Consider the following 18836-nt stretch of genomic DNA (forward strand, 5'->3'; position numbering starts at 1 on the left):
GTTTGCAAACCTAAATTTGACAGACAACCTGGGTTGGAAAACAAACTTGGGGAATTCATTCATCAGAGGGAGTAAACGGGTAGATTGGAGTTGATGAGTCGAAACGGCCACAGCAGTGAATGAGTTAAAGAGGTGCGTAATAATGAAAGAAAATGTGTTGTTGCTACAGCATAAATATAATATTTATATCATGTGAACTGAAAATATGTGGTCTTTAGAGGGTAGAGTTGCTGTGTTTTTGTTTAAAAAAAAAAAAGTAAAATCATCTCCATTGAAATTAATTGAAATTTTAACATTTCCCCCCTAATAATTCGCAAATGGGACAATTATAGATTCATCTGCTACAAGTGCTCAAACTGACTTTTATTTTCATCGATATCATGATTACAATTTAAAAAAAAAACCCTCTGGTGTTTAGCATAGTGGTTTTGTATCATCCTACTGTACATTGTCAATGAAACACAAACACAAATAACAGTATTTTTCCAGTTTATGTACCCCTAAAAACTACATAAGCCAGAACCAAGAGAATAAATTATCATCATACACCGGCATAATATTATTAATCCAAACAATATTACAAGGCCTTTACTTAGAACACATATACAACTCCAGGAAAAAAAAAAAAGTGAGACCGCTGTTAAATTATTATTGTTATTATTCTCAGTCTACACACCTCTGCTCAAATTTTATATACAAAAGAGACCAGAAGTTCAAAGTTTTTCCCACCAATATTGTGACCTACAACCTGAACATCTCAAGTGATTAACAAAAAAATAAATAAATCTTCATGAGGAGAAGTAAAAACAAACCATTGAGGTTGCATAAGTTTACACACCCTGTTGTAACTCAGGAAAAGATAACCAGACACATTTAAAGAGTGTAGTCACGGGTGTGCACACTAATGCAACTATATTAACCCTGTATTTTTTTCCCTTTGGCCTTGTCAAAAATATTTTTCTGTTCCTATTCTTTTGAATTATCCACGCTATAAGTCACATATGTAGTTTGGAAATTATTTATCTTGGTCACAAGAACACTGCATTTGAACCACGGTGTGTAGACTTTTGTTATCCACCGCATACGTGTGAGTAAAACGAGCATTTTTTTTTCTTTTTTTAGTCTTTGACAATGAAATTCCAATTACAAATAATATTAAGAGCATTTTTTTGCCCCCAAAAATAAAAGCAAACTGGTCAAAATACCTCCCAGAAAATCTCCAGTGTTATTTTGGTCCCTTATTTCATTTTTATTTTTTTTTCCAGAGCTGATTTTTATTTTTTTGTTAAATGTTTTGTCTGTCGTAAAGATACAGTGAGCTCCACATGCAGTGCGTATACAGCACTAGTACATTTGCAAAGAGACGGGCAGAGTACGGCGGGGTCAGTCCACGGTAGCTCGTATTTACAGTTTGTCTTGTCTCGGCGGATCAACGTCCTTGTCGCTTAATTGCTCGGCGCCCTCTTGCCTCGGAGAAGGGGGGAGCCCCCTCGTTTTTCGCACGACCGACTGACACCCCGACGGTGACAGATCATCGCTTGACGGCGCACAAAAACGGCAAGTGCTGCATTTATTTTTCATTATTATTATTTTTCCAAGTCGGTCTGAAAACAGGCTCATCGAACTGTCTGAAATGTAACAGCTACCACCGGAATTGAGTAGGAAGAGTACCAAAAGTCAAGCATTGGAACTAAACCTGTCCCTTGCCGCAAACGTGGTGACAAAATGTCCTGGGTTTGATTCCGTGGTACTATGTTTTTATTTAGTTTTTTGTTTTGCTTCCCTGCATTCTAAAAAAAAAAAAAAAAAACACACATGCACGCTGAGTTCACTGAAGACTTTGAAATTGTTCATTGGTGAAAATGGGAAGGTGAATCCGTGCCCCGCGGTTGGCTGGCGACCAATCCGGGTTTCACTCGGCCACCCGTCCACAAGTCAGCTCAGGCAAGCCCGAATTAGGACAAGCGCTATAGAAAATGGATGTCACGTAAGCTATGCTAAGCTAAATTGCGCTACAGCCACGCTACGGTGCTACTCGTTTGTGTGACATAGCGCTGAAACGGAAGTTCAGAACTGTGCTACGGTTTTGTTAGGATGAAAGCCTTTTTGGGCACCCACGTGTGCCTCACAGGTGAGAAGTCCCATGTCGGGTCGTGCACTTTCCTACCACATTTGGAAAAACATGCATGTTTGGTTCAGTGAAGACTAAAATGTTCATCGTCGCACATGTGGGTGTGAATTCGTCTGCGTGCCGTGTGACTGTTTGGCAACCATTCGAGGGTGCGTCAGGGATGCACCCACCATCGTGGGATCAGTTCCTTACTGATGGCCATGAACAGAAAATAACTGTCTGTATTATTTACAGTTCTTCTTTTGGAAGGCAAGGGGGGAGGTTACAAAATCCTACTATGCTCTCTAGCGAACGTGAGTGTGTGTGTCCTCAGGTATCGAGTGCGTGCCTGGGGGCTCGGTGGCCGCCGTCCGCCGCCCTGGCTTTAGCTTTCTTCTCACCGCTCGAGAAGGCAAATTTCTTTTTGCTTTTCTTGCGCTTCTTATCGGGCCACCACACCCTCTCACAATATTCCTCAACCCTCTGGGCGTCCCTGTAGTCAAGCAGCTGGAGGAACTCCTTGTACCACTGCCGAGAATGGGGGCCCGGCAGGGAGGCCGGGACCAGGGTCCTGGAGCTGAAACCGGGGCCCGCCGGGGGATTGGCGGGGGACCGACACGGGGCTCCGCTTCTGTCTCCCGGTCCGTCCTTTGGCCCGATGGAGGACTCCAACAACTCCCCGCTGAGCACGCGCAGAGTGACGCGCAGAAGCGTATGCACGTAGCCGTGTTCCACCGTCTGGCACACGTACACGCCGGCATCGGACCTCGTGACGCTCAGAAGAAGAAGCCCGTGCGAGGTCCGGATCACACGGTCGTCCTCGTGAACCTGCGTAGAGGGACGAAAGATCAGTTTAAGCATTGGGGGTTCTCAAACATTTTGGGTCTACGGACTCTCTCCTCCCCCCCAAAAATCAGAGACAGTCCAATTGTTAGCGGTATAAAACAGCTTCTCGACTGTTTTCTGAGGAATTGCTCACTAATTCTATCTACCAAACTGCTCGCTTCTTCTTCTATTGATGATTTCCTATAATAATGCATGACAAATTACCATATTTTCTCGTGTGTAATGCTTACCCCTGTATAATACGCACCCAAAAAGATGACCTCAAAATTCCGGAAAACCCTTCTACCCATATATAATACATAGGTTTTACAATGCAGGATTTTGCTTCTACCCTTATGATCGAAACATGAAGTATCTTTTTTTGTTGTTGTGGATTTAAGCATTTTATTTGAACGCATAATACTTTCTTTTTTATTTACTTGCTCTTATTTTGAAATTCGCAGCTCTGCTTTTATTTAATAGATGAGGAAACCCACAGTTGTGCTCATATGTTGGATTACCCAGGCAGAATTTGTAAAATGGATACAGTTATTTAAAAAAAAAACATGCAGGGCCAGGTGAAACAAATTTCATTTTATTTTAATGGGATTCAAATTAAATTCAAGCTTTTCAGAAAAGCATTATCATTAAATAAAACATATCCATAAAGAAATTAATGACGGTTGTTTTTCAGTCATCAGATGTACTTAAATAATTCACAAATTCTGCTAGGGTTAAAAAAAAAAAAAGGGCATTATAAATGAGAAATTACATTATTTTGCGCACCCTCAACATCCACCCTACAGATACCCAGAGGTACCCGAACTTCAGCTTGAGAACCACCGGTTTCGATCCAATATTTCCGTACACAAGCAACCATAAAATATTCGTTTTTTTGCGGCCAACAGAGTATCCTGTAATGATTTCCACTGGTTCAGCGATGCAGAAAACTTAATAATCTTTCATAGACATGACTGAAATACCGGGACATTGAAAATCACATATAAAACAATAACTTAGTTTATTTTTCCGATGTAGCATTTCGTCCTCATTTCATTTCCAATCGCCTCGGTTATAAAATATTATTCCCCAGTGTACAGCTCAGTGGCTCCATAGTGCCGACGATAATACGAAAGATTTGAAATTTGCTTTCTGTTGGATCCTGATGTATTTTTTTTTTTTTTTTTGTGCTGTCCAAAGAATTTAATAGATGTAGAAAAGTTTTAAAGCACTATCCTGAAGTATGAAATGAACTGGGACTTGTCCAAAAAGTGGATTATGTAATCTATACTGCAGTATTTTGTAGTGTTGTAAAGTGCAATATACCAGAGTGGTTCTCAAAACTTTTAGAATCAAACCAATTATGATCTATAAATCCTTAATACCCCCATAATGACCAACATTAAAATATAGTTGCAAATTAGGCCATATTGGTCATCAAAAACAAGGCGGTGGTTTTATTGCCCAAAAAATTATTATTATTGTAAACGACTGTGACATTAGTCTCAGTTTTAACCCTTTCCAGGCAGGGGTTGCAAATTTGCAACAGGTTTAATATCATCGAAAATTTTATTCTGAAAGTATCCGATTTTTCTCTCTTTTGTCCAGAGAGGGTTCACTCTGAGCAAAAATGTAATAAAATGAACACTTACTCTTCTTTCTGATAAAAATCTAAATGTATTCTACTTAAAACTGAAATACAATTAAATACAGTACCTCACCGATGTACTGAACTGGATAAAAAAAAAAAAAAAAAACCGCTATAAATTAAAGAAACACCGAAAAAAATCTGTCCAATTTGGTGTACCCCAAAAATCATCGCTTTGTTATTGAGAATCCCTGGACCGGCACCTCGTTGGCGTGTTTCCCTGCAGTTGGATCCAGTACTTTTTGCCAGCAACTCGCAAAAACCCTGCGCCGCTGACGTAATCCGGCGGCCGGCATTTAAAAACACACCCCGTCGTCGGCGCACATCGGTCGGACGAATTGGGAAACGCTTCTTCCACACAGGAAATGCACGTTGCCGGATAAATCTCATAGCTTTGTGTCACTCGCCTCTCGTTTGTCGTCTCCATTTTGCAGGAACCACAGCACCTTGGCGTGAAGCGATCGAGGCACGCAGCTGAGCAACGTGCCGTTGCCCTCCACGCCGAACACCGTCTTCTCCTCGGATTTGTGCCACTGCTCACCTGGAAGGAACAAACGGGGTCAAACGCGGGCTTGCTGCCCCGCCGTCCGGCACCCTTTGTACATATTTATACGAGATTTCTTTGCGCCGCGAGTCTGCTCTTTTCCGCTCACCGTCGATTTGGAGGCCGTTGCACAGCTGGACGGCGTTGCCATGGCGAATATCCTGTCGCCTGAATCGTCTGCTGAGATGGAAGGAGCAGAAAAGAAAGAAGAAAAAGAGGCAGAGGCGTTTCAATTTGAAGAAAAAGGTAATAGAGTACAAATACTTTGTTACTGGAGTTGTGCAGATTTTTCAGGTAGCTGCACTGGAGTGTTTATTTATCTGAGAAATTTTTACTTGTTTTCTTTATATTTGAAAAACAATATACATCTATCTGTACTCTACTCCTTACTTGGCTTGTGACGTGATGTAAATTATTATATTATATTTCATGTCTTGTGCCAGCCTAAAAAAATCGCCAGTTTCTGGCATTCAAAAAGTCTCCAAAATAAAAGTTCTCATCCATGAGCTAACATGGCGATTTTTTTTTTTTTGTTAATCACTTGATTAATTTTATTAGCCGCTTATCCTCATGAGGGACGCGGTAGTGCCGGAGCCTATCCCAGCTGTCATCGGGCAGGAGCAAGGGTACGCCCTGAATCGGTTGCCAGCCAATTGAAGGTGATCTGTCATATGCATGGCCAAGCCACTGCCCTGGGCGGTGCTGCCTGCGAGGGTACGCAATCGTTTTGTCGTGCTTCCCACAGTTACAGCGTGTCTGAGCACTCAAAGCCTAGTCTTGTTTTTCTTCCCGTTCTCAAGTATTGCCTCATAGCCATCGGACCTCATTTGGTGCCTTTTGGACCTCGCCTCTAGTCTAGCGTTTGTGTGCCTCTGCCTTCTCGGACTGCTCTGCTGTGTATGATCTTGATTTGGAATTGAACCACTCTTAATATCATGTCCTCGTCTTGGAGTCCTGCATTTGGGTCCGCCCCCCTGCCGCTGTCCCATGACATGATCAATGTATTATTATTTTTTATTTTATTTTTTTTTAACCCAGGTAGCATATCTATATAGTGCGTGAGTACTCTTTCCACCTCCGCTTTACGTTTACCTCTTGGTGTAGACTCCCGGTGGGTAGTAACTGGAGCAGGTGAGACCATCCCAAGCGCAGTAGGGGTCTCGAGCCAGGCAGCAGTCGGCACATTCGGAGCCGTAGAGGGCGCATTGGTGCAGTTTGACCTGGGCCACGCCTGCGTCTGAGCTCACGTACAGTTGTTGCTGGAGTCCCACAAAAAACAGGGATAGGAAGGATGTTTGATCCAGTCAACAAATCCAAGGCCAGCCAGGACTGATGGCTTGAAAACGGACGGCTATGCAAAGTGGTGCAATGTTATCATCTTGTGGTTACAAAGCAGAATTGCAGGAATCATCATTTTAATGCACCCAATAGGAATATCGGGTGGACTGCAATTTCCCAAAATGCACATAGATATCCAGTCTTACCCGTTTAGGTGATATCACAATCTCTTTTATTGGTGCTGGAACCTGCGAGACAAAACGACAAATATTTGTGGTCATACATTGTTAGTGCAGCGATATACTTTAGAAGACATAAAAAAAGGCCTTTTTCCTTTTGCTATATAGAATTAATTTTAGGTTCACCGACTGTATGTGTCAATCGTTGTTTAAAAAAATAAACAAACAAACCCAAACTTTTTTTTATCTTGAGCAAGATTTGAAGGAACGCAGTCATGCCAAATTTAATCTAGATCATCCACGTGTGAAATTGAAAGCAATATCAATCTTTTTTCGCGCTTATATTGTTGGATTTGAAGAAACTTTGATCTTTGCATACAGAATTACAAGATCTAAAAAAAAAAAAAAATGTTTTTCAGAACTGGGTCTATTGGGTCATTGATTTTAAACAAGTTCTACGCTTTGTATGCAAGTGCAAAAGCCGTTTTGCTGGATTAATTACTGTTCGGCGACCATTTACCTAAATGTCAATATGAATGATTGGTCTGTAATTACTTTCATTTGGATTCCATTAAACCTGAAATTTCGAAAGGTAAAAGTAAAGGCAAACTGCGTATTGTTGTAATGTCATTTGATGAACGTTTTGAAGATGAAACATCATGCCTGCTTTAATCTGGATCTCTCCATCCCATTTTTTTTTTTTGTTTGTTTTTGTTTTGCTCAGGTTCCGGGGATGTGGGGGACATTGAGTCCGAGTGGACCATGTTCCATGCATCTAGGCAAGGCAGTCAAGCCGGCCGGAGCTTCGGTCGTACTGTGGTCGGTGCCTGTCGTAGCATTCAATCCCTGAATCCTCGGCGGGGTCCTCGAGAGTGCGTAGGGAATTCGCCCAACCAGTCTACATGTATTTTGTGTACTTGGAGAAGGCATTCGACCATGTCCCTTGGGGAGTTCTGTGGGGTATGCTTCCGGAGTAAGGTGTACCGAACCCACTGATACTGTTATGGTCCTACCGGTCCAGCCCAGGTCCCCTGCACAGCTGCGTTGATGAGGAACCGCACACCAGCGCCTCGTCGCTGATAATTAACCCCAGTATAATTAGGACCCAGAGGACGGTCTGGCTTTGCCAGATCGTTGCCATCCATGCCTCGTTCCCGCACTTCCGCATTCCTGATCCTGAACCCCTGCGTACCGACCTTCGCCTGTCCTCCGACCAACCCCGTAAGGTTGACGCTCCTGATACTTCTGCTCGCTCTGAGAGACTCTCCGACATTCGACATTGGAACGAATAAAGACCTTCCTTTAACTGCCTTCCTGTCTATCAAGTCGTGCATTTGGGGTCGCCATAGCGTTCTGGTTATGACAGATACGGGCCGTGTGGTAACTTCCGGCAGGTTGTGGAACTCATATCCTTTTTTTGTCACCAATTCTGTTCATAATTTTTATTTATGCAGCAGAAATGAGTTTCCTCCACAGGGTGTCCGTTCTCTCCCTTAGAGATAGCGTGAGAAGCTCGGTCATCCGGGAGGGGCTCGGAGTCGAGCTGCTGCACCTCCACATTGAAAGGACCCAGATGAGGTGGCTGGGGCACCTGATTCAAAAACCTGCCGGACGCCTCCGTGGTGAGGTGTTCCAGGCAAGTGCCACCAGAAGGAGATCCCGGGGATGACCCAAGACACGCTGGAGAAACTAGATCTCTCGGGTGGCCTGGGAATGCCTCAGGATCCCCCTGGAAGATCTTGATGAAGTGGTTGGGGAGAAGGATTTCTGGGCGTCCCTTGCTAAAGCTACTGCCCCCATGACCCAAACCTCACATAAACGGTAGAAAATGGATGGATGATCCAGATTACAACCAAACTACGCTGTTGCCGTGTTCGCACCTCAAACACTTGCAGCTCCTCCAGCAGCACCTCCTCAATTGTGTTGGCATCTTTGTTGTCGATCGTGATAACTTTGAGGACCAGCCCGTCATCTGAAGGGAAGAAACCGCAACGGTGGATTTATCAGCTAGTTTCTATCGTATGAAAAAGGGTATCAAACCATATCATACCCAATCCTACCGTTTCTCATGGTTTCAAATGATAGTTACTAAATCATATCATTATACCAGAGTGTATCCCTATCATTTTGTTGCAAATCCTTTTATTGCCATATCATATTGTATCTCATACCATACTGTATTGTACGAGATCAGAATTTGCAGATGCATGTGAAATTCGTATTCACACTTTAATACATTGCTAATTATATCCAATACGAGAGCTGGATCTTTTAAAATGATAGCTATAATTGTAAGCGGAGTATCCAATCAGGAATCTTACCCGTCCCAATGTAGAGAACATGGTAGTGTCCGTCCTGGGCTTGGACCCTGTCCACCGCAATCTGGGTCAACTTCCTCCTGCTCGGCTCTGTTTGCAGGAAGACCGGCCTGTGATGTTGCGGCAGGACCGGACGATACATCACCGGGTGTGAGCGCACGAAGCGCAGAACCTCGTCAGGAAACTCCTTGGAGCTGGAAAATCCTCCGCCGTTGACTTTGCTGGCACACTGCCCGCAAGATGACGGATTCAGCAGAGAAAGTAATGAATTGCACTGGCACAGTTTAGCTGTTTATGTAACAAAAAGACGACACGCTGCGGTCTGTGCCTGCACCCGGAGCGACATGACCTACAGGGTGTAGCTAACGTTCAGCAAGGTGTTTTACATGCCCGCAGTGATATTTCATTCAAAAGACACGAGTCAAAGAGAAACAAAGTGTGCCGTGAATGTATAATACTGCAGCTTTTGGAATCAAGTCAATAAGCCTATGAGAAATATTAGCCAATAAGCCAGTTCACAGGTGTCGGAACAACACATCTATGAATTGTTTTTACCAAAATACACAAAGGATAAAGTATTGCGGTACACTATCACTGAGTACTTTTTTTTTGGCCTCGACTCATCAACCCGTTTTGAGTCTCATCTGAGCGGCTTTCCTTACTATGAGGACGATAGACAGCAGTAAAGGGGTGACCACCTTTCGAGTCCAAAAAAGGGAGTGAAAAGGGCAAAACTCATCCGAGCCCTTGTAAATTCAGGATGAACATGGATTGTATTTCTCTCCAGGAAGCAGAACATCACCAAGTCGCCAAATTACATTGATTGATTAAGGTATCTTGACATGGCAACATGGTGACCTTGTGGTGAGAGGGTCTGACTCAAGAGTACTCTGTTCTATTCTCACCTCTGACCATCTCTGACTGTGTGATGTTTGCATATCAAACAGACAAGCTGCCAATTCATGGATGGAGAAACTTTGTCTGCGGATTACAAGTAATTGTGTAAAAACAAAATGAAACTTAATTGTGGAGTTCCTCAGGGGTCAATCCTGGGACCTCTGTTGTTTGTTCTTCCTGGAGGCCAGCTAATACAGTATGCAGCTATGGAACATCCTACCACAACATGCATCGTTGTGGTGGAACACTCAGATCTACATGTCAGTAACCACAAGGGATCACGAGCCAGAATATTCAGACCCCGCCACTGAATTGCACCGATCAGTGAGTGGCTGAAAAACTTTTTACTTCAGATTGAAATTGTTTGTCAAAAAGTCGCTCCATGGCTGGTGACCCAAGTATTTGTATAGATGTAATCAAGATTTACAGAGCCAGGTCGCGGGTAGGGAACGCGGTCCTCAGAAGGTGTCCAGTGATGCTCAGGTCTCTCCCGGAAGGCGAAGGGACCGTTAAACGCGGCTCGGATATCGTCCATGTGATAGACACACACTGCGTAGCCTTTAAACACCGCGCTGCGAAAAGGAGACTTTGATTACCAATCGGTTTGTCTTCATGTCATGAAATGGAAGTGTCCGCTGCCTCACCTTGTTGTGCTAAAGAGGCCGAAGATTTCCGGGTTTTTCTCGTCCTTTTTCTTGAGCACATACACATCCTCTGAAAAACAAAATGTCGGATTTATTGTGAAAGCTCGAACGAGGAGAGAAGGTTTTCATTAGCGTAACCCCGCCAGGTTTTCCATTTGTTTAGAAAAGCAGACACTTGATATTGCGTCGTTTCAAGAATGTGAATGTAAGAGCAGAAACTGTAATGTCTCGGTTTTTGGAACAACATTGTTATAATTTGACATAATTATAAATTAGATGTGAACTGTGGGATATAACATGCTCACGTATGTAAATCTTTTTGACTGTCATGTGATTTGAGTGTAAATGCCAAATGCTGCCTCCGAATTTGACAGTTAGCATTTACAAAAATAATCTTTACATACATATGAAGATGCCCATCATTTGTGTTGAACACTTTTAACCAGGATCTGGTCCAGAATCTATATTTAAAATTTGACATGAAAAATGTTTTACATGTATCCACCAATTGTTTTTTTTTAAATGAATTATAAGAGAACCGACTCTGTCGAACTCATTTCAATCTGGACCTGGTCTGGCTCTATAGCTCTGCAAAACATTTCTAGTTTTAATTTGCTCTGTGATTAAAAACTGTCATGGAGAACCAAATTTAACCCATTCATGGGCAGGGTGGCAATTTTTTTGCCTTATTGAGATAAAAGTCTCAGGCCACAATCGAGGAAATAACACTTTTTTTTTTTTCATTTATGGTTAAGTTATATGATAACTTTACTAATTTATCATCTTGCTGCCTGTGAGAGGGTACTCGGGTTTTCTTAGTAGATTGTCCCAAAAAACAGAACCAGAATCAAATTAAAATACTTAAATATTTTGATATACTGAAGGATATAATGTGTGAAAATCAAGATGTCCCAAAAATGGGACACTGCCCACAAATGGGTTAATATGAATAATATTTCGATTTGCACTGATGCCTATATAGTATACCTGTCAAATCCCATCCAACAGTATCCAATTTCAGGTATTTATACTTACATATGATCATAATTCCTGAGAGACAATTAAGGATTTATGGAGTTTATCATCATATATCCCATCCCGTATAGGGTCCGTATGGACTGCAAAACAATAATGTGCGCCGCGTAACCTCACCAAGTAAATCAAAGTGAGTATCGATGCCGTCGGTTCCGGCCACGGAGCAAATGAGCCGAGTTTTCAGAAAGGAGCTCCATCTATTCACCAGCATCCTCTGTCCTCCTTGGTCATTCTTGAGAGGCGACAGAAAAGAAAATGACGGATGAGTGCAATCTCAACACTTTTGCTTTCGTGATGAATTTTATCCACAAAGCAAAAAAAAACAAACAAAAAAAAAAATCAACACATCAGAGCCTTACCGCACAGACTCGTCCGACGCGGGTGTAGACGGCTTTGTGGACCCCCTCTATATCCGCCTCGCGCTCGGTGAAGAAGAAATAAACTTTGTCATCATCCCTGTCGTCGTTGTCAGGGATAACCGCTGAACCGACAAATCTCGGTTCTGCGGAGAAACAAATTTGAAAGTTGTGCGAAGGGAAGTTCAACGTATGTTGGAGTCTGCAACTTTCGGTCTTGCAATTCTACATCACAAAAGTCGCTTTAAGAGGCTGTGGCTCAATTTTTCTTATGGTCTCGGACGTGTGGAAGAAGTTTCAAGGTTATCTGTACAAAAGTTGTTACACGGCGTACGCACTTTGAAATGATGGAAAAAAAAAACTTGTAAAATATGGGAAAAACGCATCAGTTGACAGTGAAATAACTGGGTAAGACAAGATTGGACTTACAAAAAACCAAACAAATTTTTTTTTCCCATATAAAAGTTGTTATAAGATGTACACAAATTGAAATGATTTAAAAAAATGTATAAAATATACGTATAAATTGACAGTGAAATAATTTGACGCGCGTGCGAATTAGAGCTGAAATGGGTAAAATGAGATTGGTTTTACAAAAAAAAACTTGTTTTACATTTTCTTCCCGTAAAAAAAGTTGTGTTTGTTGTTGGCGTACACAATTTGAAATGATCAATACGTGTGGGAAATGTATAGGTTGACAGGTACGCTATGAGGGCTCTGTGAGCCATATGGAATCATAAAAAGAGCCAGATAAGGCTTGCAAGCCACAGGTTTCCGACCCCTGCTGTATGGGAATGGAACCCTCGCTGAATAGACCACAACACTATCGAACACGCATTTTTGTGGCCCTGGATGTGAATGCTCTCGCTGCTAGAGCATCTCATACTGTACACGTGATTACTGTCATGCGCGCAACGCAAATGACGGATGTCAGACAGTTTGTCCGAGTGGGCTTGCCGTAGTTTGCCGAGTCGACGTGCGCGTGTGTGATTGTCAAACGCCAATCTGTTGGCGACACTAATTATGAAAACGCCTTTTATTTGACAAAGCTCGCTCAAAGAAAGAGAATGTGAGGAGTACCGAAAGTTTGAACAAGAATGGACGGCGCTTTGTGGAGAGAGGCGGTTCTGCCGTGTGTCTAAATTCACAGGTGGGGAGTGTGCCAAGGGATTCGTACTCGACGTTGCCAGTAAACATTTCGACAACTTCACGTGAAGATAAGTTATTCAAGCGAATAAAAGACACGCCTTCGTCGGCAAGAACTGGTCACCGTCCGACCAGCATGATGGAAAATCAAATGGAATGACACTCACGATGAATGGATGGAAGTTTCAACACCTGCACGGAGTTTAATAAACGGCAGGAAAACCGGACAGCACCAGAAGTCGCATAAATGGTAAGAAGTACTTTTGTCATTTGTTAGCAACAGCGTAACAACGTTACTTATAGACTTTTTGTACTCTAAAAGTGTTTGTCTTGCATAAATGCGCAAATACAACTGTATTTCTTTTTTTTTTTAGAAAATATTTTATGGCTCTTTTGAAATGACATTTTAAAATATTTGGCATTTATGGCCCCTGCCACAAAGTCAACTTGGGAATGGGAGTGCAAACAGTTGTCTGTCTTTAAAGGTCCACTGTCATGTAATGCGTGATTTTTTTAGTATGTTATTAATGGGGGGAAAAAAGACAGCCGGAATGGACCCATCCATTTTTTTTCACCATAAAACATGATTTTGGCGTTGTGTAACTCCCGCCATGAAAATCCTCTCGAGGGATTTGTTTTTGAGAAGAACCAGGAAGTGACGTTTGTCTGTTTATACTAGTTTTACCTGCTGGAAGGAAGCTCGTTGTTCCTCCGTGTTGGCCAAAATGCCGGCTCGTTCTATTCCTGGATATTCATTCCTCGTATGTTTAAAAAAAAAAAAAAAAAAAAAAAAGACCCGGTTCGTCGTGAAAAATGGATTGCATGGGTGCTAAGGACAAGAGCTTCGTGGGTTCCAAATGACAGGTAGGTGTGTATACAGCTACTAAAAAATACAATAGTTGGGGGACGGGACGTAATCCTGTCATAACGTAACATGTACGTAAATCAGGGGTGCTAAATGTGTTGATGTGCGCGGCGGAAGGACGGCCTCAGGGATGGGGAGGTGGTTTGGCCGGGCTCTCCGCCCTCCGGCCGCCGGTGTCCGGGCGCCCCCTAGCTCCCCCCCGCCTGGGATGGGTCCTCCGGAGTACGCTACATTTCTGTCGGGGAGTCTGTTCTTAGTTAGAAGTGATCCGCGTATCATCAAAACTTGGCTCGCAAATGATAAGTTAATATTGCCCAGGTCACTTCAATCGATTGTGAGATGTTCTTATCTTCGAAAATTGCTTCCGTGTTCCATAGCAAGTTGGCGCTACGTGTTTTCAACGGCGAATGTCCCGGTTTAACATCTGCTGATGGCCACCACTTGGATGTCGAATGAGACTTCTGCAACTTTGCCTATGGATGACACGCTCTCCACTCATATCTATTTTTTTTCGTATAGACGACAAAGTGAATAATATTATGTCTTTTTCATGACAATATCTACTTTAGAATGTTTATAGGCATGGCAGTGGAGCTTTAAATATCTGCACATATACCCTGCTGCACTGGTGACTAGCTTTGACCGGATCCAGCTCCCCACGACCCTGAACGGTCCACATTTTAGAAAATGGATGGATTGATGGATGGATGCACACCAACTAACCATTGAGCTGCTGCCTGTCATCCCTCTCAGTGCGCGTGTAGGTTCGGTTGTTGAGTCGACATAAGGCAGCGTCGTTTTCCCAGTAGTCTGTGTAGAGGCCGACATACAACTCTCCACCTGGGATAAAACAAACAAGCACGACAGGCTTGTCATGCATCCAAAACAGAAAGACCACAAGATGGCAGCATTGAGTGGTTTTAAAAACAAGCAACCGGAATGTGGCTCTGGGATCAAGCCCCCCCACATTTGGGAGTTTAGCCCCACCTGCGAGCGTGGAGGTGCAGGGACTGTTGTGGTTGAACGGACACCGTCCTCTGCCGCTCGCGACGCTCTCCTCTTGCAGGGCGAACAGTTTGTCCTGTCAGTACAAAGCAACGCGCTCAAAAACCGCCACAATTTCAAGAATCCAAGCAGACCAATAAAAGCTGGAGAATGTGAAAGAATGTGGAATTTTGGCTTTGAGGGAAGGAAACGTGACGGATGAGCCAAAAATGAAGGCCGGCTGTTTTTACAGGTACACGAGTTCAACACGTGCGCGACTGATCTTGTGGCGCACGCATGCAACCGCCGATGAGCAGCCCGCGGCTTTACGACAGTCATTGGCGGATCAGGGCTGTCGTTGATTTATACGGAAGGTGCTGGAACCCCCGCCGTGCTGTGAATTTGGCTTCTGAGATGAACAAATGTAACAAAGGCCGGCTCCGGGTCACCACTCGCCAGACGGGGGGGAAAAAAAAAAAGCTCTCTCACTCACGTTTGCATCTTTAATTCATCGATCTGTGTGTGTTTTGGGGGAGGGGGAAAGCAGGGGGAGGGGGTCCCCAGAGATGAACATGCAAACTTTTGCATCGAAGATTTGAAACCACAACTATCTGTGAGGCGTACGTGCGAACCGCATGGCCCCACGATGCTGACTGAGATAGGATTCTTCTTTTTGTTTTTTTTTTTTTGGAAATTGGCATTTCGAAAAGATTTGTTTATGAATGTAGTTAGCCCACACTTTTTGCGGGGGATAAGGATTGGGCTAGACAGCGAATAGTGAAAATCCATGGATAATTGACGCCTAATGTAAATGCCTTGAAAAAGAAAATAAATACTGTAATTTCCAGACTATAGAGCGCATCTGATTATATGCCTCACCCACTACATTTTTATAGGAAAAAGCATCTTGTACATACACAAGCCGCCCCAGATTAAAAGTCGCATGTGCCCACATTGAAACATGGGCTATTTACAAAGAAAGATGATACATAGAGTTTTAGTAATATACCTTTTAGCTTTTCTTTCTAAACAGTGCCTGTCACGCGGCACTAACACAGCAGCAACACGCTAGCACAGCGCTAACGGGGCCGGTTCAAAAAAAAAAAAAAAAAAAACTATACCGGTAAAAGTCACTGAGACGTGGCACTAACGCTAGCACAGAGCTAACCCTGCTAAATATTTTCTATAGAAAATCTATAGAATTTGTACAGAACAACTTATTCTATAGAAATTTTCCTGTGATTTTTCTATAGAATTTCTATACTTGGATCCTAATGTTCAATAGTTCTTTAGAAGTTCTTTAGAAATGTTCCATAGAAAATTTTTAGCAAGGAACAGGGCCGGTTAAAAAAAAAAAACATACCGGTAAAAGTCACTGAGACATGGCAGGAACACAGTAGCACAGTGCTAACCCTGCTAAATATTTTCTATAGAAAATCTATAGAATTTGTACAGAACAACTTATTCTACAGAAATTTTCCAGTGATTTTTCTATAGAATTTCTATACTTGGGTCCTAATGTTCGATAGTTCTTTAGAAGTTCTTTAGAAATGTTCCATAGAAATTTTTTAGCAAGGAACAGGGCCGGTTAAAAAAAAAAAAAACATACCGGTAAAAATCACTTCCTCGGCACATATATTCCACCGGTCTCACTCTCACCTTTTCCGTGCGCCCTTGCGGCTGTTTAGAAAAAAGTGCACGAATTAGCCACACAAGCTGCAGGGTTGAAAGTGTGTGGGGGAAAAACTCACGGCTTATAGTCCGGAAATTACGGTAAGTATTTTTTTTTTTGTTGTTTGGGGCTTGGCGTGGAAAAGAATTCCAATGACCGGATTTGATGAATTGGGCATTACGTGGCTGAAATATGCAATGCGTTGGCAGCACTGCGGTGACTCACCTTGGCCGTGTGTCCCACATGGACCAGCGCGCAGATGGGGTTAAAAGATGCCGTTCCGCACACCAAGAGATGGGTCTGGTTGTACTGCTGCAAGACCTTGATGTAGTTTGCACACTCCATCTGGTGGAAGAATTAGGAGGAATAAATCGCCGGGGTGAGGACATTGCATCATCGGGGGAGGGAGGGGGGGGGGGACGTGTCGTGGAAAAATGCCAGACGTTTACTGCATTATCAATGATGTCAATAGGTCAGGTGAAACCACGGTCATTGGAGCGCCGCGAGGCCTTTGCATGCGGTGATTTACTAACTGTACCGTATGTGGTTTTCGACTTACCTTTTCCCGTCCCTTCATCAAGCATTCTTCGATTTGAGTTTCAGTACTGGCCCACTGGATCTAGGGGGGGGGGGGAGAAAATGGATTGAATTAACTGTATAGCATTACTGACGTTAGCTAAAATAGGACTTTGCATTCTGTCTGGTTTTAAGGTCAAAATATTGTATATTTAGTGTCATCAAAATAGGTGACGGGTTTATGAGTTCATTATCTCGGACCGGGACTACCTCTCGGTGGTGCGCGTTGACCTGGTCCAGGCTGAGGGAGAACAGAGCATTCTTGGCCCCGACGTAAAGCCTCTCGTGGCCCTCGTCCAGCAGCACGGTCTGGGGCCGGAGAGGCACTCCGCTGCCCCGGAACACCCAGGTTCTGTTCAGCTGCCAGAGTTCTGCCATAATAATATTAAAACGAGACAGCCATTGAAGATTAACCAAAATGTGATTATGATGGCAGTTTGTATTATATTTCATGTTGCGCGAAGGTTAGACATGCTTTATTAACCCTGCCGTGTTGATGTGCAGTCACCACATCAACGCTTTTTGTTTTTTGAGATAAGGGAAAATATTTATAATTATGAGACTTCTGATTTTAAAAAAGGGATTTGGTTAGTTAACCTTTTTACAAATGGTTGCATGTCAGAGTGTGCTGAATACTTTGATTGTGTTTCATGTTTTACTCTTGGAATGTGTTATTCAACACCTCCAACTAATTCGTTCTCTATCAAGTTTTCCGAATTTTCGGGGAGGAAAGTGGTTTACTTGTTTGCGTGAATAATGTACAGATGAGGGGGAAAAATTTAAATTTTTTTTTAATTTTTTTTTTTAACAACTTTATTCCAAGTCCATGTTTTATTTTTTTTCTCTCTCTTTCTCTCTCCAATTTATTGTTGGAGTTGCGACCTCGTTTCTGGTGTTTTTACACAAACATGCTATTAGGTGGCACGGTGGCCCAGCTGTAGAGCAGTTTTGAAGGGCGGGGTTCAAATCCCAGCCCCGCCTGTGTGGCGTTTCCATGCTCTCCCCGTGCCTGCGTGGGTTTTCTCCGTGCACTCTGGTTTCGTCCTACATCCCCAAAACATGCAACATTAATTAGAGACTCTAAATTGTGTGATTGTCAGTGCGGTTGTCTGTCTCTGTGCCCTGCGATCGGCTGGCGACCAGTTCAGGGTGTACCCCGCCTCCTGCCCGATGGCAAGTCGGATAGGGTCCAGCTCTCCCGCGACCCTTGTGAGGATAATCAAATGGATGGAAAGCTTCAAGTCTACACAAGACTACATCTGGCCATCACAGTTGTGGTCATATCGCTTGCTGCACTTGTCCAGCATTTAATCCAATCATGTCGGCTTTCACGACTGAACAGATTTCTTTTGAATCTCATCACATAATTTTAATCAATCACATTTTTAGCTAGCTCGACCAGGCAAGCAGTTGCGAATGGATTCTAAAAGTACCTCAATTCTGGAGCTATAATTAATGTCACCAGTTTCTGCCACTGAGCTGAAACTGATATAAAATGGACAAAAAATGATTTAGGTATTATGGAAATTAAAATGTCCGTGTGTTGACTATTTAAAGTTCTTCGCTTGTCCCGGTTCCAGAATGTTCCGGCGGATGTTTCCTTCCCAAAGGAATACAAACCTGGAAATACGACCTGCAGGACGGCACTTTGGCTTTAAATGCTCAGGTTACATCGGATGACTGCACCAGGAACTCAAGGGAAATAAAGGAGGGATGGACTTTGTCTTTTATTATATCGCCGTACGGCGGTTTCGGTGAG

General features: G+C 43.1%; 1 protein-coding gene and 1 long non-coding RNA gene across 8 annotated transcripts in view; one reads left to right on the forward strand and one right to left on the reverse strand.

Moving 5' to 3' along the window:
* Nucleotides 1-348: 348 nt before the first annotated feature.
* Nucleotides 349-18836, reverse strand: part of sema3e (sema domain, immunoglobulin domain (Ig), short basic domain, secreted, (semaphorin) 3E) — a 33695-nt gene continuing 15207 nt past the window's right edge. The window contains exons 2-17 of one of the 2 annotated variants that reach the window (XM_061822745.1): nt 17288-17448; nt 17061-17120; nt 16727-16846; nt 14833-14926; nt 14569-14685; nt 11838-11980; nt 11596-11710; nt 10444-10513; nt 10227-10371; nt 8906-9131; nt 8465-8556; nt 6612-6653; nt 6220-6386; nt 5237-5304; nt 4991-5124; nt 349-2938 (exon numbers count right to left, since the gene is read on the reverse strand). In XM_061822745.1, the coding sequence (XP_061678729.1) occupies nt 2441-2938; nt 4991-5124; nt 5237-5304; nt 6220-6386; nt 6612-6653; nt 8465-8556; nt 8906-9131; nt 10227-10371; nt 10444-10513; nt 11596-11710; nt 11838-11980; nt 14569-14685; nt 14833-14926; nt 16727-16846; nt 17061-17120; nt 17288-17448 (2252 nt within the window). In that variant the 3' untranslated portion in view covers nt 349-2440. Of the gene's footprint in view, nt 2939-4990; nt 5125-5236; nt 5308-6219; nt 6387-6611; nt 6654-8464; nt 8557-8905; nt 9132-10226; nt 10372-10443; nt 10514-11595; nt 11711-11837; nt 11981-14568; nt 14686-14832; nt 14927-16726; nt 16847-17060; nt 17121-17287; nt 17449-18836 lie in introns of both variants that reach the window. The other variant, XM_061822744.1, reaches the window with a different exon arrangement.
* LOC133502210 (uncharacterized) overlaps nt 12634-18836 on the forward strand; it is a 186620-nt gene continuing 180417 nt past the window's right edge. The window contains exons 1-2 of one of the 6 annotated variants that reach the window (XR_009795396.1): nt 12634-13230; nt 18658-18831. This is a non-coding gene — a long non-coding RNA (uncharacterized LOC133502210). The remainder of the gene's footprint in view (nt 13231-18657; nt 18832-18836) is intronic. The other 5 variants (XR_009795395.1, XR_009795397.1, XR_009795398.1 and 2 more) reach the window with 5 other exon arrangements.

Source organism: Syngnathoides biaculeatus, chromosome 6 (genome assembly GCF_019802595.1).
Source record: "Syngnathoides biaculeatus isolate LvHL_M chromosome 6, ASM1980259v1, whole genome shotgun sequence".
Lineage (NCBI taxonomy): Eukaryota > Metazoa > Chordata > Actinopteri > Syngnathiformes > Syngnathidae > Syngnathoides > Syngnathoides biaculeatus.